The 26,994-nt window shown below is 37.2% G+C and overlaps 1 protein-coding gene across 2 annotated transcripts; it reads left to right on the forward strand.

The window, feature by feature from the left end:
- On the forward strand, positions 1-26,994 carry LOC136208429 (IAA-alanine resistance protein 1). Of its 2 annotated transcripts, XM_065999291.1 has the most exons (11): positions 4-645; positions 1,403-1,486; positions 1,686-1,735; positions 2,561-2,612; positions 3,317-3,412; positions 14,426-14,685; positions 15,429-15,581; positions 17,705-17,812; positions 26,249-26,350; positions 26,436-26,480; positions 26,566-26,994. In XM_065999291.1, exons 1-11 carry the CDS (start codon positions 315-317, stop codon positions 26,716-26,718), a joined length of 1,434 nt encoding a protein of 477 aa, XP_065855363.1. In that variant the 5' UTR covers positions 4-314; the 3' UTR covers positions 26,719-26,994. The 2 variants fall into 2 exon arrangements, with proteins under 2 accessions (XP_065855364.1, XP_065855363.1); XM_065999292.1 differs by lacking the exon at positions 15,429-15,581 and having other exon boundaries at positions 1-645.

Below are 26,994 nucleotides of genomic sequence, written 5' to 3' on the forward strand. Positions count from 1 at the left end.
CAAAATCGGAAACCGTAGCTTAAGCGATCCAGTCATACTGAAACTTCACCTTGTTGAAATTTTCTGCTTTTTGTCGCCGCTGCGGCAGATCTCTCCTCGAAATCCAAATAATTAAATTTAATTAATTAAAAGAAAATCATATTTTGTAAATAAAGGAAAGAGAGAGAATGTAAAAAATGGATATAGTACTCTTCGGCATCATAATCGGCATACTCGTACTCTTCTTCGCCGCTGTTTGCTTCATCACCATTGAAGGCACCTGCAAGCGCCGCCATTCCTAGTCTTTTCATTTCTTTCTTTACATTTTAATTTAAATGGATATCTTCTTTTTTAAGAGCCGCAATCGGACCTTCTTGCCTTTGTGTGTGGCTTTACTGATCTCCCTAGATCTGTGCTTTGGTAGTGGATTCTGTGCTCAGCATGTTCACGACGATTCCCATGCTCACCATCATCATGACTGTGATAATGGACATGACCATTCTCATCATCATGACCATGAATTTCACCGGATTGAGTCCAAGTTGCCGGAAGAATTGGCGGAAGAGGAGGATATGAAGCTCTATGGGTTTAGTAACTACCTGCATCACCATCACCATCACAGTCACACTCACACTCATGACCATGATTTGACTCTCACTGGTCTAGGTAAGTTCAATTTTCTTTCTACCCGAATATACAACTCTGCTTCTAAGAAAAAATCTCAAGGAACGAAATATTAATCTGCAATTTGACGAAAGTTCAATCGAGCAGTTTTAGTTTGTAAAATTGCAACCTTTAAGATACATTTTAATTTAGATTAAGATTCATGTCGATTCAATGGTTAGAGGCTCACCGTGAGTGACACAATAGATTAGGCTTTATTATAACACTATTTAATGTTGATTTTTTCGGACTTAACTAATTTTCTGATTCGATTGAGTTATTCAAGCTTTTGCTTCACCCTCTTGTGCAAACAATTTGAATTGTTCCCAAATTTTCGTGCTTTTACATTTTTTCCTAGCCATGGGGACAGCCTTCAGTTCACCTCCTTTTTTTCCTATCTTAATATAAGTTCCTACAAGAACTGATGAAGATAGCTTGCTGGGTTCCAGCAAAAGAATAAATTGGATGCCTATGTCACAGCCTTGTTGACAGGTAAAGCATTGGCAAGTTTCTTCAATTTCTTTCTACTTACAGTCATCTGTAAATTAACCAAAATTTTTAATGTATTTAAACACTAGCAATTTCCGTCTCTCCAGCTTACCATTACACCGTTACACTGCTGATCTGCTTAAACTTAGCATCTGTAATTCATTTTTGGATTTGTTGAGGGTAGAAAACTGTATATTTGTACCTCATTGGATCTAATGCGAGCCTTCAACACATTATTTTTGCTGTTTCTGATCATTATCATTTCCCGCAGGTCTTTGGTTACATGCCTTGGGCTGCTCACTTTTGGTGAGTTTGGCTTCCCTTGTCTGCCTGATCATCTTGCCAATCATATTTAGTAAGTGACTATCTATGAGTGCACATGTATGTTTCAGTTTCTTGAATTAAGCTTTGAATTTCTGAAATTGGTTTTGAGTTGGGTATTGATTTTCCTTTGATTACATGCTTATGAGCATTTTTTTTTTTTTGAATTGGGTGTTTCTCCTTTATTTTATATGAAAGACTGATTTTTTTTTTTTCTTTTTGCTTTTATTCAGTACAAGGAAAACCATCAAAGGCAGTTGTTGATTCACTCGCTCTATTTGGGGTCAGATTCTTAAACTGCGCTCATATTTTGTTGTATAGTTAATATCTATAATCTTGTATGATCTCTGCACTCAGCTTTCATAATTGCTGATTAATTAATTCTTAATTTGGATAGTAAACATATACTTTCTATTATGCAGTGTCTGTATCTATTATCAAAACTTGTGCTGCACTTTATATGACATGAATTTGATATATGGTTGGCTGAGGCAACTTAAATTAATATCCGCCATTCTAGGTTGTGACCTTTGTTGGATTCCTTCATTTATACTTGATGCAATAAATCCTAATGCTAAAAGTTATATTTCTTCACTTGATGGGATGTTTAATTTGGGTTGTAACTGGTCATAATTTCAGCAACTTATGAAATTGTGATAGTTTAAATATTTAGTTCAAGGCAACGTATGACTCCTATGGCATGTATGTTTGCAGAACTTGACTGGCTCTGTTGGAAACTTGTTACAACTTGTGGTTTACCATAATTTGTTGATGTTTGTCTAATATAAGATGAAATGGCTACTTAGGTTCATCTATTCTTTGTAATTTGAAGGAGAGTGATAGCACATAAGTTCTGAAGCCAACAATTTATCTGTTGAAGTCTTTGGCAGGATGCAAATCAGTTTGGCTTAAATGTCTTATACATGTGTTCTCTCGTATAAGAAACTCTGGTAGTCCAATTGAAATATACGAGGGCTTCCATTTTAGCATTTGGACAAACCTAAAACTTAGATTTTAAAGAAGCTTCAGACCATGTTTCTTCTGCTTTTTATATGGAGGCATTTATGGTTTCATTCATTTTGATCTTGTTTCTCTTGGCCATTCATAGGCTGGAGCTATGCTAGGGGATGCTTTTCTTCATCAATTACCACACGCATTTGGTAGGATTTTGACGAATTGATGTGATTTCCTTTTTAGTAGTGCTTCCTGAATTTTTACCTTAATTCATTCTCTAGTAACATTAGAAACCTAATATAGTTGTTCATGCCTTCATGGTCATCATTGGGGCATTTTCTCATCTCCTGTGCCTTGAAAATGAAGGGCAACTACACCCCTCTTTTCACATAAGGAAATATTATGTATATTGACTTTTTTGGATGCCAACAACAACAAAACCCCAAGTATGAATTCTCAGCTCCCTTGTCAATAATCAATGAAGTAGGGGAAAAGATTGCAGTACACCTAATTAAGGTTGTTTCCAATAGCTACTTAGATTATTGGCCGTGAAAACTTTCTCCGAGTATACGACATAAAGACAGAGAATTTCAATACTTGCAGTAAAATATCATATATTTTGGCATCGGATTTGTAGTTATGTTGAAGCCCTTAAAGGTAGACTTGATCCTTGACAAGGGATTTTCACTAAGCCTAGACCGTCCTGATGCAACTGAGGCTAACTTGACTGTCTTCCGGGCTTAAGGCTGATCCAATAAGAAAATTACATAATACTGCATATAGTTGACATGTTTCTTAAGAAAGGTTCAGCAAATTTCACATGAGTGTAATTTAAAATGCAGCAGCATTTCCAAATGTTATTTTGATTCGGTTGTTAACTGAAGATATATTGTCAAATAATGCTTTACAGGCGGAGAGCACTCCCATTCTCATGACGACACTGACCACTCTCATAATTCACATTCTCATTCTTTGAAAGATCTTTCAGTTGGATTGTCCATATTGGGTAAGATTCATGATACTTAATACAATCCTATAAAGATTACATATTTTTCCATCATGCCCAGATAAGCTGGCACTAACATTCAGTGTTTACAAAAGAATCTAAATCCCTATGCGTTGAAGACTCGTAGGAAAGAATCTGCTTTTAGTTCTCTAAACTGTATTTTGGTTGTTTTGGAGAGAAAAAAAGGAGGATAGTTGTATACTTAATTGTATATATGGTGTCTCATTAAAGGGCGGCCCGGTGCACTACGCGTCCTCGCTAAGCGAGGGTTGGGGAGGGGTCCCACTACAAGGGTGTATTGGGAGCAAGCCTTCCCCTACCAATTTTTTTGGCAAGAGGCCGCTCCTAAGACTCTAACTGTCACACGACAACAACGTTTACTGTTGCGCCAAGGCTCACCCTCATATGGTGTCTCATGATTTATATAAAAAACAGATGTCTCATTAACTCTTTCATAATGAGATTGTTTGAAAATAATCTGTTGAACTTGTATCTCATTTACTATTCAACGTTAAAAAGAAAGAAACCCAACAGAAATTTATAATGGAATAAGCTCAGAATTTTTATCCAACAAGCATCATGGGACCGTGACATGTATCTGTAATCTGTGACATTTCCTAGTTTGCCTGCCAAATCAATATTAGCTGCTGCAATTTAATTGATATAGGAGCCAGTTGTGCACTGAACTATAATCTTGTTATTGGAGTCCTTTAGAATGTGTAATTGATGTGGAAAAAAATGTCTTTTCTTTTCTGTGTTAGACTTTTTTTATATCCGTAGAACTTTCCTAAGAAGAGGCAGATCTTTTTACAACTGAGATGCCCATAAATTCCTTCTCTCTCTCTCTCTCTCTCTGATGGAAACAATAACAAGAAGTTAAGATAAGCAAATAGGGAAAGAAGATAGGTAGAAGAAGGGAATGGAGAATGTATTGATTAATCTGAAAACAAATAACATAAGAAAGATAGGCTAAGCCCCTCAGGGAGAATCTTCCCTCTCCACATTAAGTATGTAGAGCCCTGCAATCTGATGCAGAAGAACAACCAAAAACAGCCTAGCCTCTCCTCATGTAAACATTATGTCAGAACTTAAAGTTCCGGCGTCAGATTAGAAAGGAATAGAAGAAGAGAATTAGGGAGAGAAGAGAGATGAATGAGGGAAAAGGGAATTTTACAATACTGCCAACAACATATAACTGTCCTAGCCTTTAGGGAAAAGGAAATAGGAAATAACAACTATTTTGATAGAATAAACTAATTCCAGGACCAATTATCTCAATTAGAGTCCTTCAACTTCTTAACTCGATGCTGGTATGTGACAATACCCCTTCTTTTGCACATTCTTGTCCCCAAGAATGATAGAATTCGGAAAACTGATTGGCAATGGTACTTTCATCCTCCCTAGTAGCATCAACTGCAGAAAACCCATACCATAGAATTTGATGGCCTTATCACCCACAAAGACATGGCGTAAGTTGATGACATTTTGTGGACATATGACCCACTTTGCATCTTCTATTAGGGGGCAGTATAGAAATACAAGGTGAATTCGACAGTCCGGAGGAAGCTTTAGCTTATAGGCAACCTTCCTAGTTTCCTCAATTACTGCAAATGGCCCATAAGCTTCAGTGAACTACACAGAGCAATTTTCACTTGTCTGTATGGCTGTAGTTTAAGGAAAACCATGTCCCCTACCTGGAATTCCCTATCAGTTCGGTTGCGATCAACATTTTGCTTCATCCTATTCTGGGAAGAAGCCAAACAATCCTTAACATATGAGCTCATATGCTCCCTATCACGAAGAAAATCCGCCATAGTAACTAGTATTATACCAATACTATGCAAGGCTGAGCCAATCCATGCATTTCTTGCGAGTGACAAAACACATACAACATATGTAGTTCTCTAAGCATTGGTTGAGTCTCTCTGACTGTCCATCAGTATGTGGATGATAAGCACTGTTGCATTGCAGTTTAATGTCTAATTTCTTCATAAATTCTTTCCAAAAACTGCGTGTAAAGATTTTCCAGTTTGAAACTGTTGATCGTGGCATTCCATGGAGTTTAAATATGTTATCCATAAAGGCCTTAGCAACTATGGCTAAATTAAAAGGATGAGTCAAAGGAATAAAATGCCCTTGTTTTGTAAATCTACGAGGCAATTTTTAGATGAAGTCCATGGCTATGTCGTGCCATGCTTGATGTGGAATAGGCCGGGGCTAAAGGAGTCAAGGATATGCTGAGTGATCCACCTTGCACCTCTGACAAGTGCCACAATTTGCCACCCATCTAATGATATCGTCCTGCATTTTGGGCTAATGGAAAGTTTGTTGGAGCTTTGTATGAGTGCCCTTGACCCCTGAATGTCCGCCGAAGGAAGAGTTGTGGCAGACTTCTAAAATTTTGGTCCTTGTATCATTTGTAGCTCCTGTGTAAACCCGTTGTTTGAACCTTAGGGTCCCATTTTGGAGGGAGCACCTCGGGGCACTCATAGGCTGGATAGAAAGTTTCTATATAAGGTATGTTGCTGCTACATCCCCTTGATAAGAAGCTTGGACATCTTTAAGCGAAGTGCGCATAGCTACAGAAATGGCATAAACTTTGGTAGTGTCCTCCATTTGCCTTGGTAGGGCATCTCCTACCTTATTTTCAACCCCCTTTTTATACTGAATAGTGTAATTAAGGCCTAAGAGTTTGGAAACCCGTTTATGTTGCAAGTAAGTGTGTAATTTTTGCTCGAATAAGTGTTTAATGCTCTCATGGTCTGTCTTAATTAAAAATGTATGAGTTTTCTAGGTAATGCCTCCAATAAGTGCAAGCATACACTATAGCTCAGGTAGGGCTAAAACTGGTGCCTCAGTCATAATTGTTGCTTCTGGAGTCTGCACAAATTGATCGTTCCTCAATAAATAAGTGAGAGGCTTACTGATGCTCCCGTAACTGCCTCAAAAAACCTCTCAAGCCCTTAAGTGTGGTTGGTGTTGGCCATTCAAGCATTGCTGTCACCTCTGAGGGATCTGTAGCTACACCAAACACTAGAATTGATATCACCAAGATATGCCATATAAGGTACCGCAATATCACACTTAGTTCCTTTGGCATATAATTGATGGCCGGTCTTGCAGGTGTTGTAAGTACTCTTCTTCACTAGCATTGTAGATCAGTATGTCATCAAAAAATACCAGCACAAACTTTCGTAAATAAGGTTGAAAAATAGTATTCATGAGAGATTGAAAGGTCGCTGGTGCATTGGTGAGCCCGAATGGCATTACTAGAAACTCAAAGTGACATGTGTGAGTTCTAAAGGCTGTTTTAGGAATGTTTTTCATGCTCATCCTTATGGTTATAACCTGATCGCAGATCTCTTGAATAATGGGAATTGGAAACTTATTCTTAACAGTTACTTTGTTAAGTTCCCTATAATCCACATAGAACCTCCTAGTACCCTCTTTCTTCATCACTAGCAATACTGGGGATGCAGACTCGGTTGAATCACTTCACTACTTAACATCTCCGTCACTAGCTTTTTTATAGGTTTCAAGGGAATTGACTGGTCATGGGTTCTTTGCGGTGGTAGAGTGGTAGGTGTTTGGAGTAGGTGGTGATATTGCTGGAAGGGTGGTTTAGTTTGGGGTAATGGGTCTTTAAGGGTCTGGTTTGACAATGTTCATTAAAGGGAGGGGAGGGGATGGAGGGGAGGTTATTTAGTTAACCTCCAAATCCCACCAGTTTGGTGGGACTGAAATTGGGATTATTTCAAGGTTTTCTAACCTTCATTTAACCCCATTTAACCCTCACCTCCATGCACCTCCTTTCCATCCCTTGTTAAGCATTTTATTGACAGCCTTAAGGGACATGGCCTTTAGAGAAGACTCGACTCCTAACCCACACAACTCTACTTTGTTGCCTTCCTTATGAACTATCAGTTTACTATTTCTCATCCAATATGCCCCTAGAATCATGTCATAATCTCCCAATTCTAACACCCTCAGGTTAAACGAAATTTTAGTGTGATGCATTGACCACCGACATTCGTTGCATTTTGAATTCACACTAAGTTGTCTCCCATCAGCTACTGTGACAACTGCGGGTTTCACTTTAAGCAGATGCAATTTGACATCACTAGCCGTTTTTGATTGACAAAACTATGTGTGCTACCACTATCAATGATGATATTAATATTGGTTTCTTAAGTAGGGTACCTTTCAGCTTAAGAGTTCCAGTACTGAGTTCCCTTGAAGTGATAATGAAATCTGCTCGTCTTCTGGTGGTATGGGATGTACCGTTCATTGCATTTCCAGCAACCCCATGGTCTTTTTATAGGGTGTTTGGCTCAAGGTGGATTTAGGATAAGGTGTTTTGGGGGTTTGAGTAACAGAAGTATGGTTTGGAGCATAGGGTTTAACAACGGCTAAGGGTGTAGGTTGCTATGGTTTGAGATGAGGTTTAAAAGTGGCCTTTGGTTTGATGGTGTTCCTACAATTTGGCCTTCTTGATGGTGGTGTAAATATCCTGAGGCTCAAAAGACCTCACAGACCTGAGCTCTGGTTTCAAGCTAGAAACATAGAATGAATCTGGATTGGATGAATGAACTTTCTCCATCTTTAGTTTGAGTGCCTCAAATTGGTCCTGGTAATCCATAACTGAGGTATTTGCTTGAGTTGAGCCGGTTGCTCCACTGCGTCGCTGGTTTCCAAATCCTGAAATGCTTAGTAATGTCTTCTACAAGGACCTCCCAATCCACCATTTCACATCCGTTGATCCAATTCACAGAAAGAGCCTGACGAGATCCACTCTTCTTTCTGGGGTTACAACATAGATTTGGGAATACTTTTGGCACTTGCATAACCAATTCTCGACCTCTAATCCGTCAAAAGCAAGGAGCTCACACTTGCGTAGCATTTTGTTGAAGTAAGGTCACCATGATAAGAGAAAGATGTTTTATCCTTATTAGGATTAAGAGGTTGGTTTGGGACAAGGAGTGGAGATGAAGTTTCAGCGGTTGTGGGAAGTAATTTTAAGAGTGTGGAATAAGTTTTGTTGATCATCTCTTCTAAGGATTTCTTGGTAGAATTTTGCTCATGGTGTAATGAATCGATGAGTTGCTGTTGAGCTGTTTGCACATCCTTTATTTGAACCTGCAAATTCTTAAGCTGTTGTTCATAAGCTTCCATGGCCTCTGACTGCTCTTTCATTTGATCTTGCAAATTCTTAAGCTGTTGTTCATAAGCTTCCATGGCTGCCTTCTGGGCTTTGTGGGCTGCTCTGGTTCTTGTTGCAATGTTACGTACCATAAAAGTCAGTCACTATGGCGGAGGATCAGTGGCTCTGATACCAATGTCAGAAGCGTCACATTAGAAAGGAATAGAAGAGAATTAGAGAGAGAAGAGAGAAGAATGAGGGAAAAGTGATAACGAATTTAGGAAGAAGGAAGAAAATGGCTTCATTAATCTTTTGCATAACCAAAAAGATACGTCCTCCTCTAAATAGAGTATGGACAAAAACGGTTACAGACAGCCGGATAAGAAACTGCCAACAACTCCACTACTACCACTACTACATATAACTGTCCTAGCCTTTAGGGAAAAGAAATAATACAAGAAATAGGAAATAACAACTATTTTGACAGAATAAAGTAATTCCAGGACCAATTATCTCAATTAGTCCTTCAACTTCTTTACTCAACGTTTGTATGTGACACATTACTCTAAATACAAATCCCTTCTGCCAGCTCACAAAAGGTTAAAAGCTGACTATAGACACCTCATCCCCTTACATAACTAACTGATGTGATCTTCCCATTCTACCGTTGTTGTCCCTTCTTTCAAGTATAAACTCTCAATGCCCTTGGCTGATGTGCAAGTTGATCTAGGAGAGCGCCACTATTTGCAGAATCTCTCTTTTACCAGCCATCTAGGAGAGCACCACTTATTATACGATACACATAGTTGTTAAAGGCACGCCTTAGGTAAGGCTGAATGTAGTGAGCCTTGATTGCACTCAGCGAGGCGCAGCTTAAAAGGCTTTCGCCTTTTGCACCTCGCCTGGGCCTCGGAGCCTGAGTCACGGTGTGCCTCAGTAACATATACTGTTTTCACTAGTTGTGTAAACCAAATGGTTGATTAATCTTATCAGATATTAATATGAAGTGGATCTTTAGCTATAAGCTTAAGCTTTTGGTTCAAACGGTTCCATGACATGGTATCAAAGGCTCTTTGACCAAGTGGTCTAGGGTTCGATTCCTGCAGCTCCATTTGTTTATTTAATGGCAAGAAGACGGGTGATTTACAAGAGGCGACCGCCTCTCCAACTCAGTCAAGGGGCGGTCAGAGGTGAGAGGCGGTCGCCTCTTGTAGTTAAGGCGGTAGGTCCTCTTTTTGTGAAACATGCTTTTGGACATGAGTATTAGTAATTCTAATACATCGAATGTGACAACAAGAACAAATCCTTGTGGGATGTATGTGCAAGAGGTCAAGACAGGGAAGTATTAGTAATTCTGATGATGATTTTTGATATGTTATTAGGAATTAGGATCTTATTATTAGACTAGAAGTTTTATTTTGTTTCACAACTTTACAAGTTAAACTAGTCAATTTGACTTATGGTCTTATTTTCTATGTTTTTCTAATTTGTCGTGAGGCGATATTTTGCCCTTATCGCCTCGGCTCGCCTTTCGACTTTCACAACTATGCTATATATATATATATATTTGGCGCCTCGTGTTCCTCAGACGCGCGCCTTGGGTTGCGCCTTGACCCAAGGCTCCAAGCCCCTTAGCGCCTTGCGCCTTTAACAATTATCACGATATAGAACTTGCTTACATTATTTGCTAAATGTGTTTGTTTCTTTTTTGCCCAAAATATGACTTCTGCATGCCTCCATATTTTCGGAATATTGATAACAATGTAAAGGAGTGCAAGACAATACTATGCTAATGTACACCAGAAAGACGCAAAAAAAAGAAAAGAAAAAAGAAAGATGGTCTGCTCCAATAGTTGAAGCATCAACAAATTTGGGGAACTCATTTTTCATCAATTATTGTTATCATGCTCTGTTCTAGAATTAAATTAAGTATTTGTTAGTTACTAGCTGTAATTTGTACTGGCCTGCCACCTCAGTAGTATCTTCTACTATAAGAGGTCATGCCCTTGTACAAGTTGGGTATCAAATGAGAATATTATCAATTTCCTTCTACTTCCTCTAATTCTCTGCAATTGCTCTCTTCTTCTCTCTTCTTTCTCTCTTTCTCACCTCATTCCTTAAATTTATATTCCTAAATCTAACGTGAGAGTCCCTAATCCTAACATTGGTATCAGAGCATTTTTTTCTCTGGCCATGGAAGAATCTAATCAGCGATGGGAAACGAATCCACAAATCCCTCGTATCTTTGGCTCAACTGATTCTAGAAAAGCAAGCAGTTTCAAATCCTTCCTTTGTTGCCTCCTAGCTGTTTGATGCAATGCTTGTGAACTAGGAAGAAGATACCTTGCAAACGGCCTCCCAACTGTTTGATGAAATTCCTGAGAGGAAATGAGAGCTGATATATCTCGAAATAGTGAAGCAGCTCCCTCAACAAAAGGAAGCAGCTACTGTATTTTCAAATCAAGGTCAGTTTGAAGGGCTTACGCTTCAAATGGAGAAGGTAAACCCCAACCTTAGTGATTCTTATTTCATTGACAATTTGAAACCTGAAATTCAATCTGATTCAAGGTAATATCAATCGATAGATCTCTATAAGCATGCTAAGATTCAAGACATACATCTCAAGGACGTGATTGAGGCTCCTAAGCCCAATCCTACATTTAGATCTCCCTTAGCTAACCATTCCTACACCAAAACCTTTGCTGAAATCAAATCAACATCATTAACAACTCTGAAACCTAAACCGACCTTCAAATCTCCAATCACCACTCCACCTTGGACCCCAAACAATCTGAAACCTAACTCGACCTTCATTATCAACCCAACTCATAAGAGTTCATATATGGATTCCTCATCCATATATAAAGGGCGGCCCGGTCGCACTACGCGTCCCCGCTGAGCGAGGGTCCGGGGAGGGGTCCCACCACAAGGGTATACTGGGGGCAAGCCTTCCCCTGCCAATTTATTTGGCAAGAGGCCGCTCCTAAGACTCGAACCCGTGACCTCTTGGTCACACGACAACAACGTTTACCGTTGCGTCAAGGCTCGCCCTCATTCATATATGAAAAAGGAAATTTATAGTCCAGAAAGGAGGGAGGAATTCCATTGGTGAAGCTAATAGGAGGAATTTCATTGGTGAAGCTAATAGAAGGAAGTGAGAAGGCTAATGATAGTAAACAAAAGAAGAAAAGTAAGAAGGGGATAGTTGGGTTATCTATTGATGATGATAGTGGTTCACTTGCAAGGGTCGCCTGGTTTAGAGAGAATGAAAGCCATGGTGAATTTGATACAAATTTGGATGTGCATCATATAGATGGTGGGTTATGGCATACTAGCATTGCTGTTTTTGAAGGGAAGTGCATATGAATTGTGTGGGATAGCTTGGAATTCAGTCTACCAATCTCATTTCATATATACTTTGAAGTCACATTGGATTGGGAAAGAGTACTACAAGAGATGATTAAATGGAAATGAATTTTGGGTGCCTTCTATTGCGACCAAGATCTTGAAGGAGTTCCTTCCAAAGCTCTTAAATGATTCAAACCGCATTAGTTTTCAAGATGTTGATGATAGTCATTTATTGTATCGGTTTGAAAGAGGGAAACAGAAGCTGATTGAAGGCAACACAAACCTTTCCCTTTATACATCGCACCTAGAACCGCTTAATGTCTTCATTCTCCTTGCTAAATCTCAACATTCCCAAGTTCCTTTTAATTTCAAATCCAAGCAGCTGTTAGATATGGATTATGATTCTGTGTTTTGCAATATTGTTCGTGCTCCTAAACATTTTGTTATGGGGTTAATGTCACCTATAATGAAGAAGCCATCCCCAACAAGCGGAGTTGGGAAGTCGGTGTTTACTGGACCAAGGAAGGGAAGCCTCTTGTTCTGAAAATAGTGAAACCTCTATTTCCTCCTATATTTACTATGTATAGAGGACATAGGAGTCATTGGGTTGATTGGGTGCCTATGCTAAATGCTAAATTTTTGGGAGTTCCATCAGTTGTTAATGTTCATATGCTTTCCTTGCATGATGTTATCCCTGAAGTTGCTGCTCTGTTAGTATCTCTATGTGAGGAATTGGAATCGCTCATGCCTAAATCTAGTAGCAAATTAAGCACATGTGATGACTCAATTTACATGGGATTTTCTGTTTTTCTAGTGGGAGTTATGATATAGGAAGAGGAAAGAGAGCTTCGAATTGGAATGGGAGCTCTATTATACTACGTGAAGAAGGCTGGAGTAAACCAGTTTAATGTGAGTTTCCAAGCTCTTAGAGCCATTACTTCCCTGTTGATTTGGTTTTACCTAGGATTTCCAAATTTGTGAAATACATCTTTGGATTGTGATTTCAGGGAATTGCATATGTAGTCACAGTGATGTTAACATCTTTTCAGCTTATGATTGGAGTTCTTGTGAACTCTCGAGTTATTTCTATCTTGCTTTATATACAAGAGAAGGGAAAACATTATCATACTGGTGTGGTGGCTATTCACAATGGTGCAGTATCAAGCAAAATGGTGTGCGGCAGATTTTAGTGCCACTACTCACAGCTCAGTTGCAAAAGGGAATTGAAGGTTGTCTTAGTTTATTGAGATTCTCTAACATGGTTAGCCATTTTCATGAGTTTGGCCCTATGGTCCAAACTAATTGCAATCATGCTTCATTTGCCAAAATCATTGTGGGGCATGTTGATCCCGACCTTGTGAAAATTCCTACTCTTTTGCTAGCAAACTGGTGCTATGAGCACTTCTCCTTGAAGCAGGAAATACTTTATGGATTGTTTGCTCAAATTCTATATTTTGTGGGCAAGGTTAACATTGTTACGTTATTCAAGCATCTCCAACAGGAGGTTATGTTACATCTCTCAATGTTGGAAAAAGCCAATCCAGCCTCATGTTTCCCAGCAATGCCATCGCTTGGTTATGAAATGCGATCCTTGCCTTGAACCTTCGTAATGCTCTTTTGAACCATGCACTTGCAAGTCACCAGTTCCATAGTTCAAATCATCCTTCAATCCTGCTAATAGCTGTGGTACTGCTAACGCCACTAGCCCACCTCCTAGTTCTCCTTAACACTCGCAATGGCATAATTTCCAATGTGGTGTTTTCCTCTCTGTTTATACAATGGGCTGGTATGGGAGCACTTGACACTACTTGGGAGAATCAATCTATGTTGGCAGTTCAGTTTACTGTCTTAATACATTCTTGGGGACAAGAATTCTTTAAACGGGGAGTATTGTCACGGCATTGGAGGATTGAAAAGAGAAATTAGATATCAGGTTTTAAGTATCAATTTCATATTTCTGTCAATGCTTTATTATGTGGGTGATAGTTAGTTGTTGTTTTATTGTTATTTTTTCCTTTAGTATATGGGGAATTAGTTAGTTACTATATTTGTACTGGCCTGCCACCTCAGCAGTATCTTCTCTTTCAAATGAAAATATTATCAATTTCCTTCTACTTTCTCTAATTCTCTGCACTTCCTCTCTTCTTTTCTCTCTTTCTCACCTCATTCCTTAAATTTCTATTCCTAAGTCTAACGTCAGAATCCCTAATCCTGACATGATCATCTATGATCATTGGATACAGAAACTAGCAATACTTGCATCCACAGCTTCTCTACTACTTGCATAATTTACCTGTAAATGAACTTTGTTAATTGAGTTGATATATGGTGTAGCATACGTTTTCTGTTTTATTATTGTTCTGTTATAGATAGATAGATAGATAGATAGATAGAGATAGAGAGAGTTCTATCAAAGTAACGCTTCCCATTGGGGGTGCAAATGTCTGGTTGTTAAATTTTATTGATCTTGTTTTACTATTACGTTACAGCAACTTGAATGCTTTTTGGTATATTGGTTGTTGCAGCTGGCATTGTACTTTTTCTTCTTGTTGAGAAGGTGGTCAGATATGTTGAAGCTAACTCTTCTGGAGCTCATGCATGGGGTCATGGTCATCACCATCATCATCTTCACAATAGTAGTAAGAAATTGAAAGATGATGATAATGTGAATGATGTGACGCTGTCACATTCTTCCAACAAAACCGAAGGAAAAGCATCAGATGAAATCTCAGATGACTCTTTGAATGGGGATGTTTTATCTGAAAATGAATCTCTTCTTCGGAAGGTTAGCTGAAAGTTATCATAGTGTCATTTAGAAAATATTATATAGCAAATAAATATAAAAATATTAAATGAAAATAAATAAAATAAAGAAGTATAACCTTGGGAATAAAGATGAAAGTATGTTATTTTCTCTTCTTTCACAGAATAAGGGGGTTTTGCAACTTTAAGCAGTCAGAGGACAACTCTGATTTCTTATGATTCTTGTCAATGCATAGTTCATGGCAAGAGATGCTTTAGCAGGATAGTCTGGTCTATACACTCTGCATAAAATTCTGCCAAAGACAAAAATTTCAATTTCATGCACGTGGGTGTCGGGAATTTTAATACCTAAGTTGCCAAGTTTGGTGGAAGAAAAAAGACAAACAAATTTTTGCAGTACCAACACAATGAAAAGTATATAATTTGGACGCACAGCAAAAGCGCAACTTGGGTGATGGCATTTTCAAATAACACGGGATATAATTTTTCTTTGATATTTAAATGATTGTGAAATCTTTATCTGATGTATTCATCAAGGAAGCGGGTACTTTTTCTTTGATATTTAAATGATTGTGAAATCTTTATCTGATGTATTCATCAAGGGAAGCGGGGTATACTTTTTCTTTGATATTTAAATGATTGTGAAATCTTTATCTGATGTATTCATCAAGGAAACATTACCATTGCATTGTAGCATCAACCCCATTTATGTTAAGCTATGGTTAGTACTTCTATGAAGTTTAGTCATGTACTTGCCTTTTGTAGAGGAAGACTACAGTCGATGACAACAATGATACATCAGTAATTTACGCTTCAGATTTCTCTTCTAACGCTAGCAAGACATTGAACAAAAAGGAAACTTTTCAGGCACCATCAAATCTGGTGTTCGGTTATCTCAATCTGTTTTCTGATGGTGTTGTAAGTATGTGTTCCTTTTAGGAGTTTTACATTTTTCATCAAGCTTTCGGTTATTCTTGAAGAGAAACTTGTAGGTGATGTTTGGTTCATGGAATAGACTAGGAATATAATAGTATTCATAGAGAATCCCTATTCCACCATTTGGTTCATTATTTTTCCATGGAATAGATATTCCATGGAATTTGTATTCCACAATTGGTGGAAAATTAAACCTAGGAATAGCTATTTCATAACTAATATTTTATTTGATTCAAAAATTAACCCTCTCACATCTTTTGATATAATTTGTTTCACATTTCACGCAAAAAAGGGTAAAAACGGGAAAACATGAAAAACTGTTAAAATGAGAAAATGTGAAAAACGCAAAAAAAAAAAAAAACATGAAAAATGTAAAAATGTGAAAAACATGAAAAACATCATGCAAATAGTTAATGGATGAAACCCAAATTGAATCAATTTCATCCAATGAGAATCGAAAATTGTAATTATTAATTAATTCAATTACAAACTATGAAACCCAAATTGAATCAATTTCATCCAATGAGAATCGAAAATTGTAATTATTAATTAATTCAATTACAAACTATGTATGTTATGATGATCGTAGGTGTATATGGTATATATGTAGGGTTGGTATTAATTACTATATTATCTAGGTTCATGTATATTTTGTAATTGAACAGCCAAATAATAGGTATGATCCAATCAGTAAATTTAAAGCATCAAATGCAAATAGTTAATTGATGAAACCCAAGTCGAATCAGTTTCATCCAATGAGAATCGAAAATTGTATAAAATGTCACAAACACATTGCAGAGAAACCATAACAGATTTAATTCGAATATTACTATCGTTTTTTCATGTTTTTTTTTTTTTGGTTTTTACATTTTTCATTTTTCGTGTTTTTACCAAAGTTGCGAAAGGCGAGTCGAGGCGATAAGGGCAAAATAGGCGACAAACAAATTAGAAAAAAACAAAAAATAAAACCATAACTCAAATTGACTAGTTTAACTTCTAAAGTTGTAAAATAAAATAAAACTTCTAGTCTAAACTAAGATCCTAATTGCTAATATCATATCAAACATCATCATCAAACTCAATGTCATCATACTTCCCTGCCTTGACCTCTTGCACATACTTCCAACAAGGATTCATTCTTGTTGTCACTTTCGATGTATTATAATTACTAATATTCATCATGTCCAAAAGCCTGCAAAATTTGGAAAATTAGACTCTTGTAAGCTACTATTTCATACACTTTTATACATTTTCACAAACTTCCATAGAGTTGCAAACACTTTCACACATTTTCAGTTCACACACTTTCGTAAACTTGCATAAACTTTCACACACTTTCATAACAGTAGCATAAACTTTCATAACAGTAGCATTAGCATAAACTTTCATAACAGTAGCATTAGCATAAACTTTCACACACTTTCATAAACTTCACCTAAACTCTCTGTGGATGTGTGGATCGATCGGTGCTGTTGTGGATATTTTGTTTTTTTTTTCTTCTATACTTCCAAAAGTTCCGATTTCTTTAACCTAAAATCCCTTGTATGTTTCTTTCTTTCTGATTAAAAATAAAAATAAAACTGTAAGTAACCACCTAAGTTCAGAAGGCGACCGCCTCTTGCCTGTGGCAGCCAGGCGGTCGCCTTCTGAATAACGCCTGCCTTCCAGTGAAGAAGGCGGGGGAAGGAACGCCTGGGTCGCCTCTCGCCTCAGGCGACCGCCTTTCACAACTATGGTTTTTACCTTTTTTTTTTCCGGTTCACATTTGAACTGTTTTTCGTGTTTTTCACATTTGTACCGTTTTGTTTGCATTTTTCCATTTTTATCGTTTTTCACATTTTTGCTTAAATAATTTGTATTAAATATTTGAATAATTTATGGTAATAATTAAAATTTGAAAATAAATAGAAAATTACATGCAAGGGGTAAAGTTACCTTTTGAACAACAACTTAGCTATTCCATATAATCTCATTCCATTAACCAAACATAGAAATAATTATTTCTAAAGAATACCTATTCCACTCCGTGAACTAAACGACACCATATTGCATAACTCACTTTCTTGGATATGCAAAAGATTGAAATATGCATTTGACTTTTGCAGCACAACTTTACAGACGGAATGGCTTTAGGAAGTGCATTTCTGCTCTACGGATCTGTTGGAGGGTGGTCTAGAACTTTATTTTTGCTTGCGCATGAGCTTCCTCAGGAGGTACGTGTTCTTTGTTCTTTCCATTGATCAGAAATAGTAGTTGAAGGATCCATTCTTCACGATTCAACAAATATAATCAGTCAATATGTTTTTATGCATGCGAGTGCTTTTTTTCTTTTTTCTCTCTAATATGTACTCCATTTTATCAACATATTCTTGTAGTCTGCATCCATCTCAGACGATGGAGCTTGCCTCTTCTGTCCTTTTACTTGTTCTCTCTCTTATGCCCGTGCACATGTGAGACACATCCACCACCACGTTCTTGCATGGAAGCTGTCTTAATGAGTAGGACAACTCACTCTTTTCTTTAGTGAGTGGGTGTTAAAGAGCATCTCTAGTGCTGGAATAGAGGGACTTATCAGCAATTAAAAAATATTATATTGCTGGTCAGTCTCCAACCACTAGAATGCAGTTTTTGAAAGTTGCTACAAATTAGCAACTTGCCTGTCAGGATTATTATAGTAATGAAGGGGAATTATTTAGGTGGTTAATTGTCTTGCATTAAGTTAATTAGTTACTGGATTGCTTTAAATTGTTGTTTAGGAAAGTTAACAGCTGCACTATACCAGTTCAGCTCTAACTATTCCTATTTAGGGTCCTCTTTTGCATGGAAAACGTATCAAAAAATATATTTAATGAAATCTTACTTTCTTGTCTCCTTCCTCACCTCTCTTCTCTAATTCTCTGCGATTCTCTTTCTCTTTCTCTGTTTCTCTCTACTTCCTTATTCTTCTCTTCCGTATATTCTATTTCTGCCCTAATCTTGTATTACCAAGAATCCTAATCCTAATGTTTGTTTTTTATCAAAAAAAAAAAAAAAGACCTAATCCTGACATTGGTATCAGAGACCTCTTTCCTAGGTCATTAAGGTTTCGCAGCCATGAAAGCTACTACTGTGCACTGAGTTGATGCAAACTCGAATTCGAAATTTCCATTCTGTTCATTCTGAACAGAATAAACGTTTTGAATCTCTTTTACAAGAGATTCCGAAGCAAGTCCTGTCGTTCCCTTGAAGAAACTATTCAGAAATCGTTCTCCTACTTAGCCCAGTTAATCCAAGGAGTTCATGGAGCTCAAGGAGCTTCATCATCCAATTTACCATCCTTGGAAAATGAAATCCATTCTAGAAGCAATAAGAGTAGCCCTGACAACTACTTACAACTATTTGATGAAATGCGTGAGAGGAGGACAGCTTGCAGATCCCCATTTGCTAGGGAACTTTGAAGATGTGTGAGAGCAGCCTTCCCCAAGGAAGCAGACCACTGATCTAATTGTTAATCAAGGTCAGCTTGAAGCCATTAAGCTTAAAACAGAGAAGGTAAACCCCAACGTTACTGATTCTTATTTTATTAACAGGTTGAAACCTGAAAATCAATTTGAATCAATGTCATATCAACCCATAGATCAGTGGTCTGCCCAATCCTATAGTTAGATCTCCCTTGGCTCCAAAGCAATGACCCCAAACTAACCATTCCTACACCAAAACCTCTACAGGAAATCAACCCAACACCTATAACAACTCAGAAACCTAACCCGACCTTCAGGTTTCCAATCACGACTCCACTTTGGACCCAAAACACCTCAAACAAGTTGAAAATCATGCTTGAAACCAATCTACCTCCGGTGGTCAAACAGAAAACTTTAGATGTCAGAACCCAAAACCTTCCTACTTCTGTTGAGAAAACACATAGCTCATGTCCAGTCACCGTTGTGTTCCAAAGCCGATTCACATGATGAAAAGTTTTGACAAAATAGTGATGGATGATTCTACAAATTTATCAATTGTATGTGGCATGAAATTGTCAACAAAAGGTGTTATAGATGAAGAAACCCCACACCATGTATGCAAATTCTTCAAGGGCTATGAGGTGTTCATTTTAAATTGGAGAATAGAATGGTGAACAAAGGATCAACAACAATAGAATTCTCAAAATGTCTCAAGTAGTAGCTCAAAATTGGTGGGGAGGCCTTCGTTCCCAAATATATCTCAAAGACCTCCTAGTAAATCTTGGAGTGTTCACAGTTTCTGAGCTTAAGTTAGCTACTAAGAATTTTAGTCGAGTGGTGAAGTTGGGTTTTGGGTGTCTTTATGGAGGATCTATCAAGAGCACGGAGAACCTGAATAAAAGGCTTGAAGTTGTTGTCGAACAACTTGGTAAAAGAGAGTAACATAGGCACAAAGAGTGGATGACAGAAGTGGATGTTTTTGGCGTGATGGATCATACAAATCTTGTTAAATTAGCTTGCTACTGTGATGATGGAGGGCAGTGGCCCTCCAAACAGCTCAGAAGCTTGCTATTATTGCCGATCGATGTTTGGTCAGGAATCTCAAAACTCGCCCCAAGATGAGCGAGGTGTTGCAAATGGTGATTCACATTGTAGATGCATCGTCAGAAATGACAAGTCCTGTGCACGTAATCACTGTTGAGATGCAGTCTCAAATCAAAGGTTCTGCATCTTTAGCAAAAACACTTCCAATACCACAACATCAACTACATGCCTTCAGAAAGGGAGTGAAAAATGATCGGGTTCTATTAGCATCTACATGGGTTCGAGATGATGTAGACTGTAATGATGAGCAAAAGAGCAGTGTTGGAGGATTTGGATTGAGTTCTTCATCCTCTGAAAACGCAAATGTTGGATGGCCTGGCACAAGTTGTTTTGCTGAAAATGATGGGGAGTATGAAACTAAGTTTGGGAATGTGCTCAAGCCTTTTGGTGGCATTTCAAAGGTTGGTAAACCTTCTGCCTACCTGAATAAGGGATGGTTTATGAAATCAACCTTGGATTCTATATTCAAGGTTGCGTTTGGAGCTGTTTTTGACAGCATGTGTGGATTGAGCGAAGAAGGGGATGACACATTTACAGGGCAGAAGTCTTAACCTTGTGATTGCTGGAAAAGACACAACAACAACCACTTTATCTTGGTTCATCTGTGTTCTCTGCCAGCATCCTGTTGCACAAGAAATGTGTCATGGAACCAATTGAATTAAAAGCTCAAACTGATAGTTCAAGGTCCATTTCATATTAATATATGACACACCCCCACGCAAATGCCCATTGGGCTTGAAGCGTGCACAACACAGGCCCATGTTACCATGTCCTGCAAATAACTCAACAAATGGGGCTGCCAAGAATCGAACCGTGGACCACTTGGTCACACGGGTTCTGATACCATGTCATGGAACCAATTGAACTAAAAGCTCAAGCTGATAGTTCAAGGTCCATTTCATATTAATATCTGACAAAATGGATTTTTCAATTTTGCAAAATTGGCAGCCAACATTGATGAATTATCTTCACGGAAACACTCAGAATCTACCCACTTGTGCTAGTTGATGATGCAAAGTTTTGCTTATCTTATGATATTCTATGAGATAGTTTTAGTGTTAAGCAAGGAGATGAGGCAGCTTACCAACCTTATGCATCGGAAAGAATGAAATTCCTATGGCGTGATGATGCTAGTATAAACCAATAAGATGGCTCACTAAAGATGGTTTGTTTTCGTCATAGAGCCCTTTGAGGTTCACTGTTTTTCGCTACAAATTCAATGGACTCTTTCAGTCGCAGAGCCCTTTCAAGTTCACTGAATTCCAGACTTCCTGCATTCTCGGGGACAAGATTGCTCTAAAGGGGGAGTATTGTCAAGATTATTAGAGTAATCAAGGAGAATTATTTAGGTATTATTTAGGTGGTTAATTGTCTTACATTAAGCTGTTAATTAGTTGTTTGATTGCTTTATATAGTTGTTTAGGAAAGTTTTACAATTGTTACTACTGCCAGGTTAGCTCTAACTATTCCTATTTAGGGTCCCCTTTTGCATGGAAAACGTATCAAAAAAATATATATCCAATGAAATCTTACTTTCTTATCTCCTTCCTCACCTCTCTTCTCTAATTCTATGCGATTCTCTTCCTATTTCTCTGTTTATCTCTTCTTCCTTATTCTTCTCTTCCCTATATTCTATTTCCGCCCTAATCTTCTATTGCCAGGAATTCTAATCCTGACATTGCCAGAATTCGCGATCTGTTGGGAGGAAGGTTTAAACGAGGCGCAGGCGTGTGGAAGGCAGTGTGCATCATGGAGCGGAGGTGGTTGGTAATGATTGGGGCGTGTTTCACAATGCATCTGTATGGCGTGTTGGACTTAAGCTTGAAAATTGCCTGTCTACGTGGGGCCGCTGTAGTACTCCCTTTCCTATTAAATGGTTTTTTATATTCAGAATCTAATTGTGTTTGAAAACCCTAGATTCACACAACGGATTTATTCCATTGAATTTAATTTTGTTGGATAGAATTTAGGAAAAAGTACAAAAATAAACCTTGTGGTTACACTTGTTTTCGAACAACACCCATGTAGTTTAAAAGTTTGCAAAATGGTACATGTACTTCATTCCGTTAGCAAACACATACCAAATTGACTAACAGTGTTAAAAGTCAAAGGGAAAAGAGTTAATTTGATCTTTATATTTATTTATTTTATAAATTAACCCCTCTTATTATCTAATTATCACAAACAAACCCCAAAATAAAAAATAAAAATCAATTAAACCATCTTTTTCATCTCTCTTTAATTTTTTTTCTTCTTTCTCTCTCTTCTCTCTTACCTTTTCTCTCTCTTAAGGCCCATAATCCTTCAAAACTTCAAACAAAGTTCTGATGAACTCAAATTGATCGTCTTCCACAAAACACTTGAGCAAAAAATGAAAGAAGAGACCATCCCAATATATTGATATCATAACCACCTTGTTGCTTTGATTGTTCTTTGGTAGAACCCATGGGTAAAGCAACTTCTGCAGGTTCAAAACTTCTGCAGGTTCAAGGCTTGTACCGAAATCCTTGTTTGAATGCATGTTAAATTATTGTATATGCACTAAAAACATGAAATTCATTGTTAAGCAACAATAGGCATAATCATTCTAAACACAGCTATCGTAAATTTGCTTATTTCAGCAACATCAAATTACCTACAAGCGAATCAATAAAAAAAAAAAAGGGCGGCCCGGTCGCATTACGCGTCCCCGCTGAGCGAGGATCCAGGGAGGGGTCCCACCACAAGGGTGTATTGGGGGCAAGCCTTCCCTTGCCAATTTAATTGGCAAGAGGCCGCTCCTAAGACTCGAACCCGTGACCTCTGGTAAAATACAACATCTTCTCATGAAATTCATAGCTTTCATCAAACAATTAATCTAGATCCAATAATTCTATGGCTAATTTCCATTGCTACGGGGCAAGGAAATAAAGAGAAAAATCACAAATCCCTAAGACAAAATTACATTGTTCCTGGACATCATTTCGGTGTTTCGTTTGTATTTTGCTGAATTTTCTTAACATTAACAAAGTAATAATCAAATCAAATCCTAAGGTAATTCACTAGGTCATCAAATTTTTAACGCAAATTACTGAAAGTCTATTCCATAATTCACCAAAAACAAGAAAAAAACAAATTCATACATACATATCATTCATCAACCAAATTAGAAAATCCTCATCCGATTTCCAGCATAATGCAAAAATATCCTTATCATCGTATTATTGTGAAAATCATTGAATAAGGAACGCGAATGAACCTTTTCATCGGATTAATAGCTGCGGCGGAAGGAGAAAAACACAAAATCCTCAAAGAATCTGGGACGCCGTAGCTGAAATCCTAAAATCGAGAGCTAACCTGAAAGAATCTGAGACTCCATAGCTGAAAGTGAGAGGACAATGATTTCTTTGAATGATATAAAAAATGGAGTGAGAAATTCAGATGGAGTTTATTAGGAGTCTAATATTTGGTAGCAGTTGTGTTGATAAGAAGGTTCTCCTCCGATCAGTGTCTGCGGAGAGCATTGAGTTGGATTCATGGGAGTTTCCTTGTTCATGTGCTACTGAAGAAGATGGTGATGAACCATATCAATTAGAGAGATTGTTTCTTTCTAGAGTGAGAAATTCAATTGATTTTAGAGAGAAATTAACAAAGAGGAGAGAGAAGGGAGAGAAAGAACAAAAATAAGAAATTAAAGAGATGGAGAAGATAGTGTATTTGATTTTTAATTTTTATTTTGGGGTTTATTTGTGATAGTTAGATAATAAAAGATGCTAATTTATAAAATAAATAAATATAAGGATCAAATTAACTCTTTGCCCTTTGACTTTTAACAGCGTTAGTCAATTTGGTATGTATTTGCTAACGGAATGAAGTACATGGTACCATTTTGCAAACTTTTAAACCACATGGGTGTTGTTCGAAAACAGGTGTAACCACAAGGTTTATTTTTATACTTTTCCCTAGAATTTAATTGTCTTTGTAATTCAATTGGAATTATGGCTTTTTTATATTTTGAATTTAATTGTGTTAATGTGTCTTCAATTAGATTTTTTTGTTATTAATTTTTTTAAATCGAAAACTCCTCTGGGAGAATATATGTTTGTGAATTTTTTTATTTCATATATGTTTATTTATGGGTAAATTACATACGTGGTATACAATGTTTCTCTCGTATAACACTTTGGTTGTACAATCTTCAATTTTGCATACTAAAATGCACGACTTCATGGTTGACCTCCCACTTTGGTGTACTAAACCAGAAAATGATCGGTCAACCCTATTAATTACGCCACATCAAAAGTTTGATCTCTCTAAAACTCAAAATTGACGCCACCTAACATGAAAATACTTTTTTATCTTCAAAGGTTTTAATATTCACTTTCTAACTCTCTCTAACTTTTTGTCCTCCTTCCCCCCTCTCTCTAATCTCTCTCTCATTGTTCATATCTCTCAAATATCCATAACTAAATCTTATATATATACACACACACATTGGGGAAACAAGATTTTAAATTAGAAATTCAAATAAACGGTAAAACCAGTTATTGGGTTTTTATTCTTAATTCATATACATAATTGCTTACAGCAACCGGAAATCATGTTCTCAATTTCTTTCCCCGCAATTTCAATGGTTTCTGTATCGCTAATCCTTAATTTACCACCAATTTGAAAATAATGGAAGTAACTTTGTTATAGAAACCAAACTAACCTAGTCAGGTAAGAATCCAGATCATAGAATAGTCTGGTCAACAACATCAAAACTTTAAAGGGTGTAGCACGAGTAAAATCGATCTTTGTCAGTGGGAAATTTAGGAGGGAGATTGGGAACGGCGGGCAGTGGGCACAGCACAAGATGGTTCTGCTACGACGGTGTGAACTATAACTTTCCGACTGTTGATAGATGATTAAGTTGCAGATAGAAAATCACCATTAAAGAAATTCACATTTCGGTAGGAATTTGGCTCCTTAATTTGAGTTTCTAATTTAAAATCTTGCTCTAATATATATATTTTTAAGAGTCAATGGATATTTAAGAGAATGATACAAATGAGAGCAATGAGAGAGAGATTAATGAGAAGGGGAAGGAGGAGAAAAAGTAAGAGAAAGAGAGTCAGAAAATGAGTATTAAAACTTTTGAGGGTGAAAAAGTTTTCATGTTAGGTGGGGTCAATTTTTGACTTTTAGAGAGGTCAAATGGATGATGTGTTACATTTAACAGGCTTGGCCAGTCATTTTCTGGTCCTGTACACCATAGTGGGAGGTTATCTATAAAGTCGTGCATTTTTAGTGTGCAAAATTGAAGGTTGTACGTCAAAGTGTGATACGAGCTAAAGGTTGTACACCACGTATGTAATTTATCCGTACCTTTTTTTTTGTAGTTTTAAATATGGAAAGAAATTCGATTTTGAAATTTTTTGTGACTAAAAATATATATTAACTTATTAATGTTTATTCAATTAATAATTATTATTCAATCAATAATTTTATTTTGTTAATAAAAAACTTTTAAATGCAAAATAAAGAGGATAAGAAGTTGATTGACGCGTGGAACTCATCCAAATGAGGGTTTGTGGCGGATGATAATTTTCTGTCCCCATTCTTGTCCCTCGCACAAAAAAAAAGTCTCAATTTATTTGTGTGGGTCAATATATTATTTTAAATAAATTGGGAATTTTTGTATGAGAAGGACAAGGATGGGGATTGAGAAATGGGGACACAAGATTATCTTCTGTTTGTGCTAACCACTAGAGGGGTTTTTGTGGCTAGGAAAGCTGATGTGGCATTTATAGCCACCCCAACCATTAGATAAGGTTTACTTTTCTATGTCTTGTTTCTTCCCTTTTCGTTTGTTGTTAATCCTTAAATTGTATGTAGGGCTTTTGGTGATCTGCAGCACTAACAGGCATCTTGTTTTATACCAAATTTAGGATTTAATAATAAAATTTGTAATGGTATTATTTGTTTCTGTATCACCATGCACGGTTGTCATACTGTTTCCCATGTATGATGGCTCAGAAATCATGTAGCCTCAGAAACTCTTAACTTTCTAACAGTGTTGTAAATCTGTCACTGGTTTGACATTGTGCTTTGGAAGTTTATGGCTTGGAGTATACATCTGTGCAGATAGGAGATTTTGGCATTCTAATAAGGTCCGGTTTTAGCGCTTCTAAAGCCCTCTTTTTCAATTTCCTCTCAGCATTGCTAGCGCTAGCAGGAACTGCATTGGTGAGTGATATGTCTGCAGTGCTCAAATCTGACATTATGACAAAAAGATAAAGAAAGAAATTAAAAATGACTGCTTTTGTTCTAGGCTTTGCTCTGGGGACAAGATCCAGGACAATCATCTCTGATCGAGGTGCGATTCACTCTACGATAAATATTTTCATTTTTTTTAGGTAAATAGTCTGAGGCAAACGTAAGAGTATTTATCTTTCCTGCAGGGATTTACAGCAGGTGGATTCATATACATTGCTGTAGCTGGAGTTCTTGCAGAAATGAATAACGGCAGCTCAACCATTAAGAGTTCAGCAGCCCAGATCATATCGTTGATGCTTGGCATGGCTGTTGCCCTTTGTATTTCACTTGTAGAATGAAGATGTGTAATTGACTGGGAGGGTACAAGGGTTCCGTTTAACAGGTATATTTCTAGTCTCACAATACGATGCAGAAAGGGTCATGGATGTTGGCCATTGTATCTCCCTTGTACAATGATTATACAGTAGTACTGAACTCAGTAATTTTATAGAAAGTTAAATTACAAAGATCATTCAATATTATTTTTCTCAAATAGATTTCAATTAAATTGTTAATCCCATAGAATTGCATATTATTAATGCAAAAGGAAATAAGATTTCTAGTCTCTTTTGTCC

The sequence above is a fragment of the Euphorbia lathyris genome, chromosome 10 (assembly GCF_963576675.1).
Source record: "Euphorbia lathyris chromosome 10, ddEupLath1.1, whole genome shotgun sequence".
Classification (NCBI taxonomy): domain Eukaryota; kingdom Viridiplantae; phylum Streptophyta; class Magnoliopsida; order Malpighiales; family Euphorbiaceae; genus Euphorbia; species Euphorbia lathyris.

Excerpts from the sequence above, each read along its gene's own strand:
- LOC136208429 (XM_065999291.1), top strand. The coding sequence starts at position 315 with ATGGATATCTTCTTTTTTAAGAGCCGCAATCGGACCTTCTTGCCTTTG. Across the intron at positions 3,413-14,425 it reads AGTTGGATTGTCCATATTGG|CTGGCATTGTACTTTTTCTT; the intron begins GTAAGATTCATG and ends TGGTTGTTGCAG. Across the intron at positions 15,582-17,704 it reads ATCTGTTTTCTGATGGTGTT|CACAACTTTACAGACGGAAT; the intron begins GTAAGTATGTGT and ends TGACTTTTGCAG.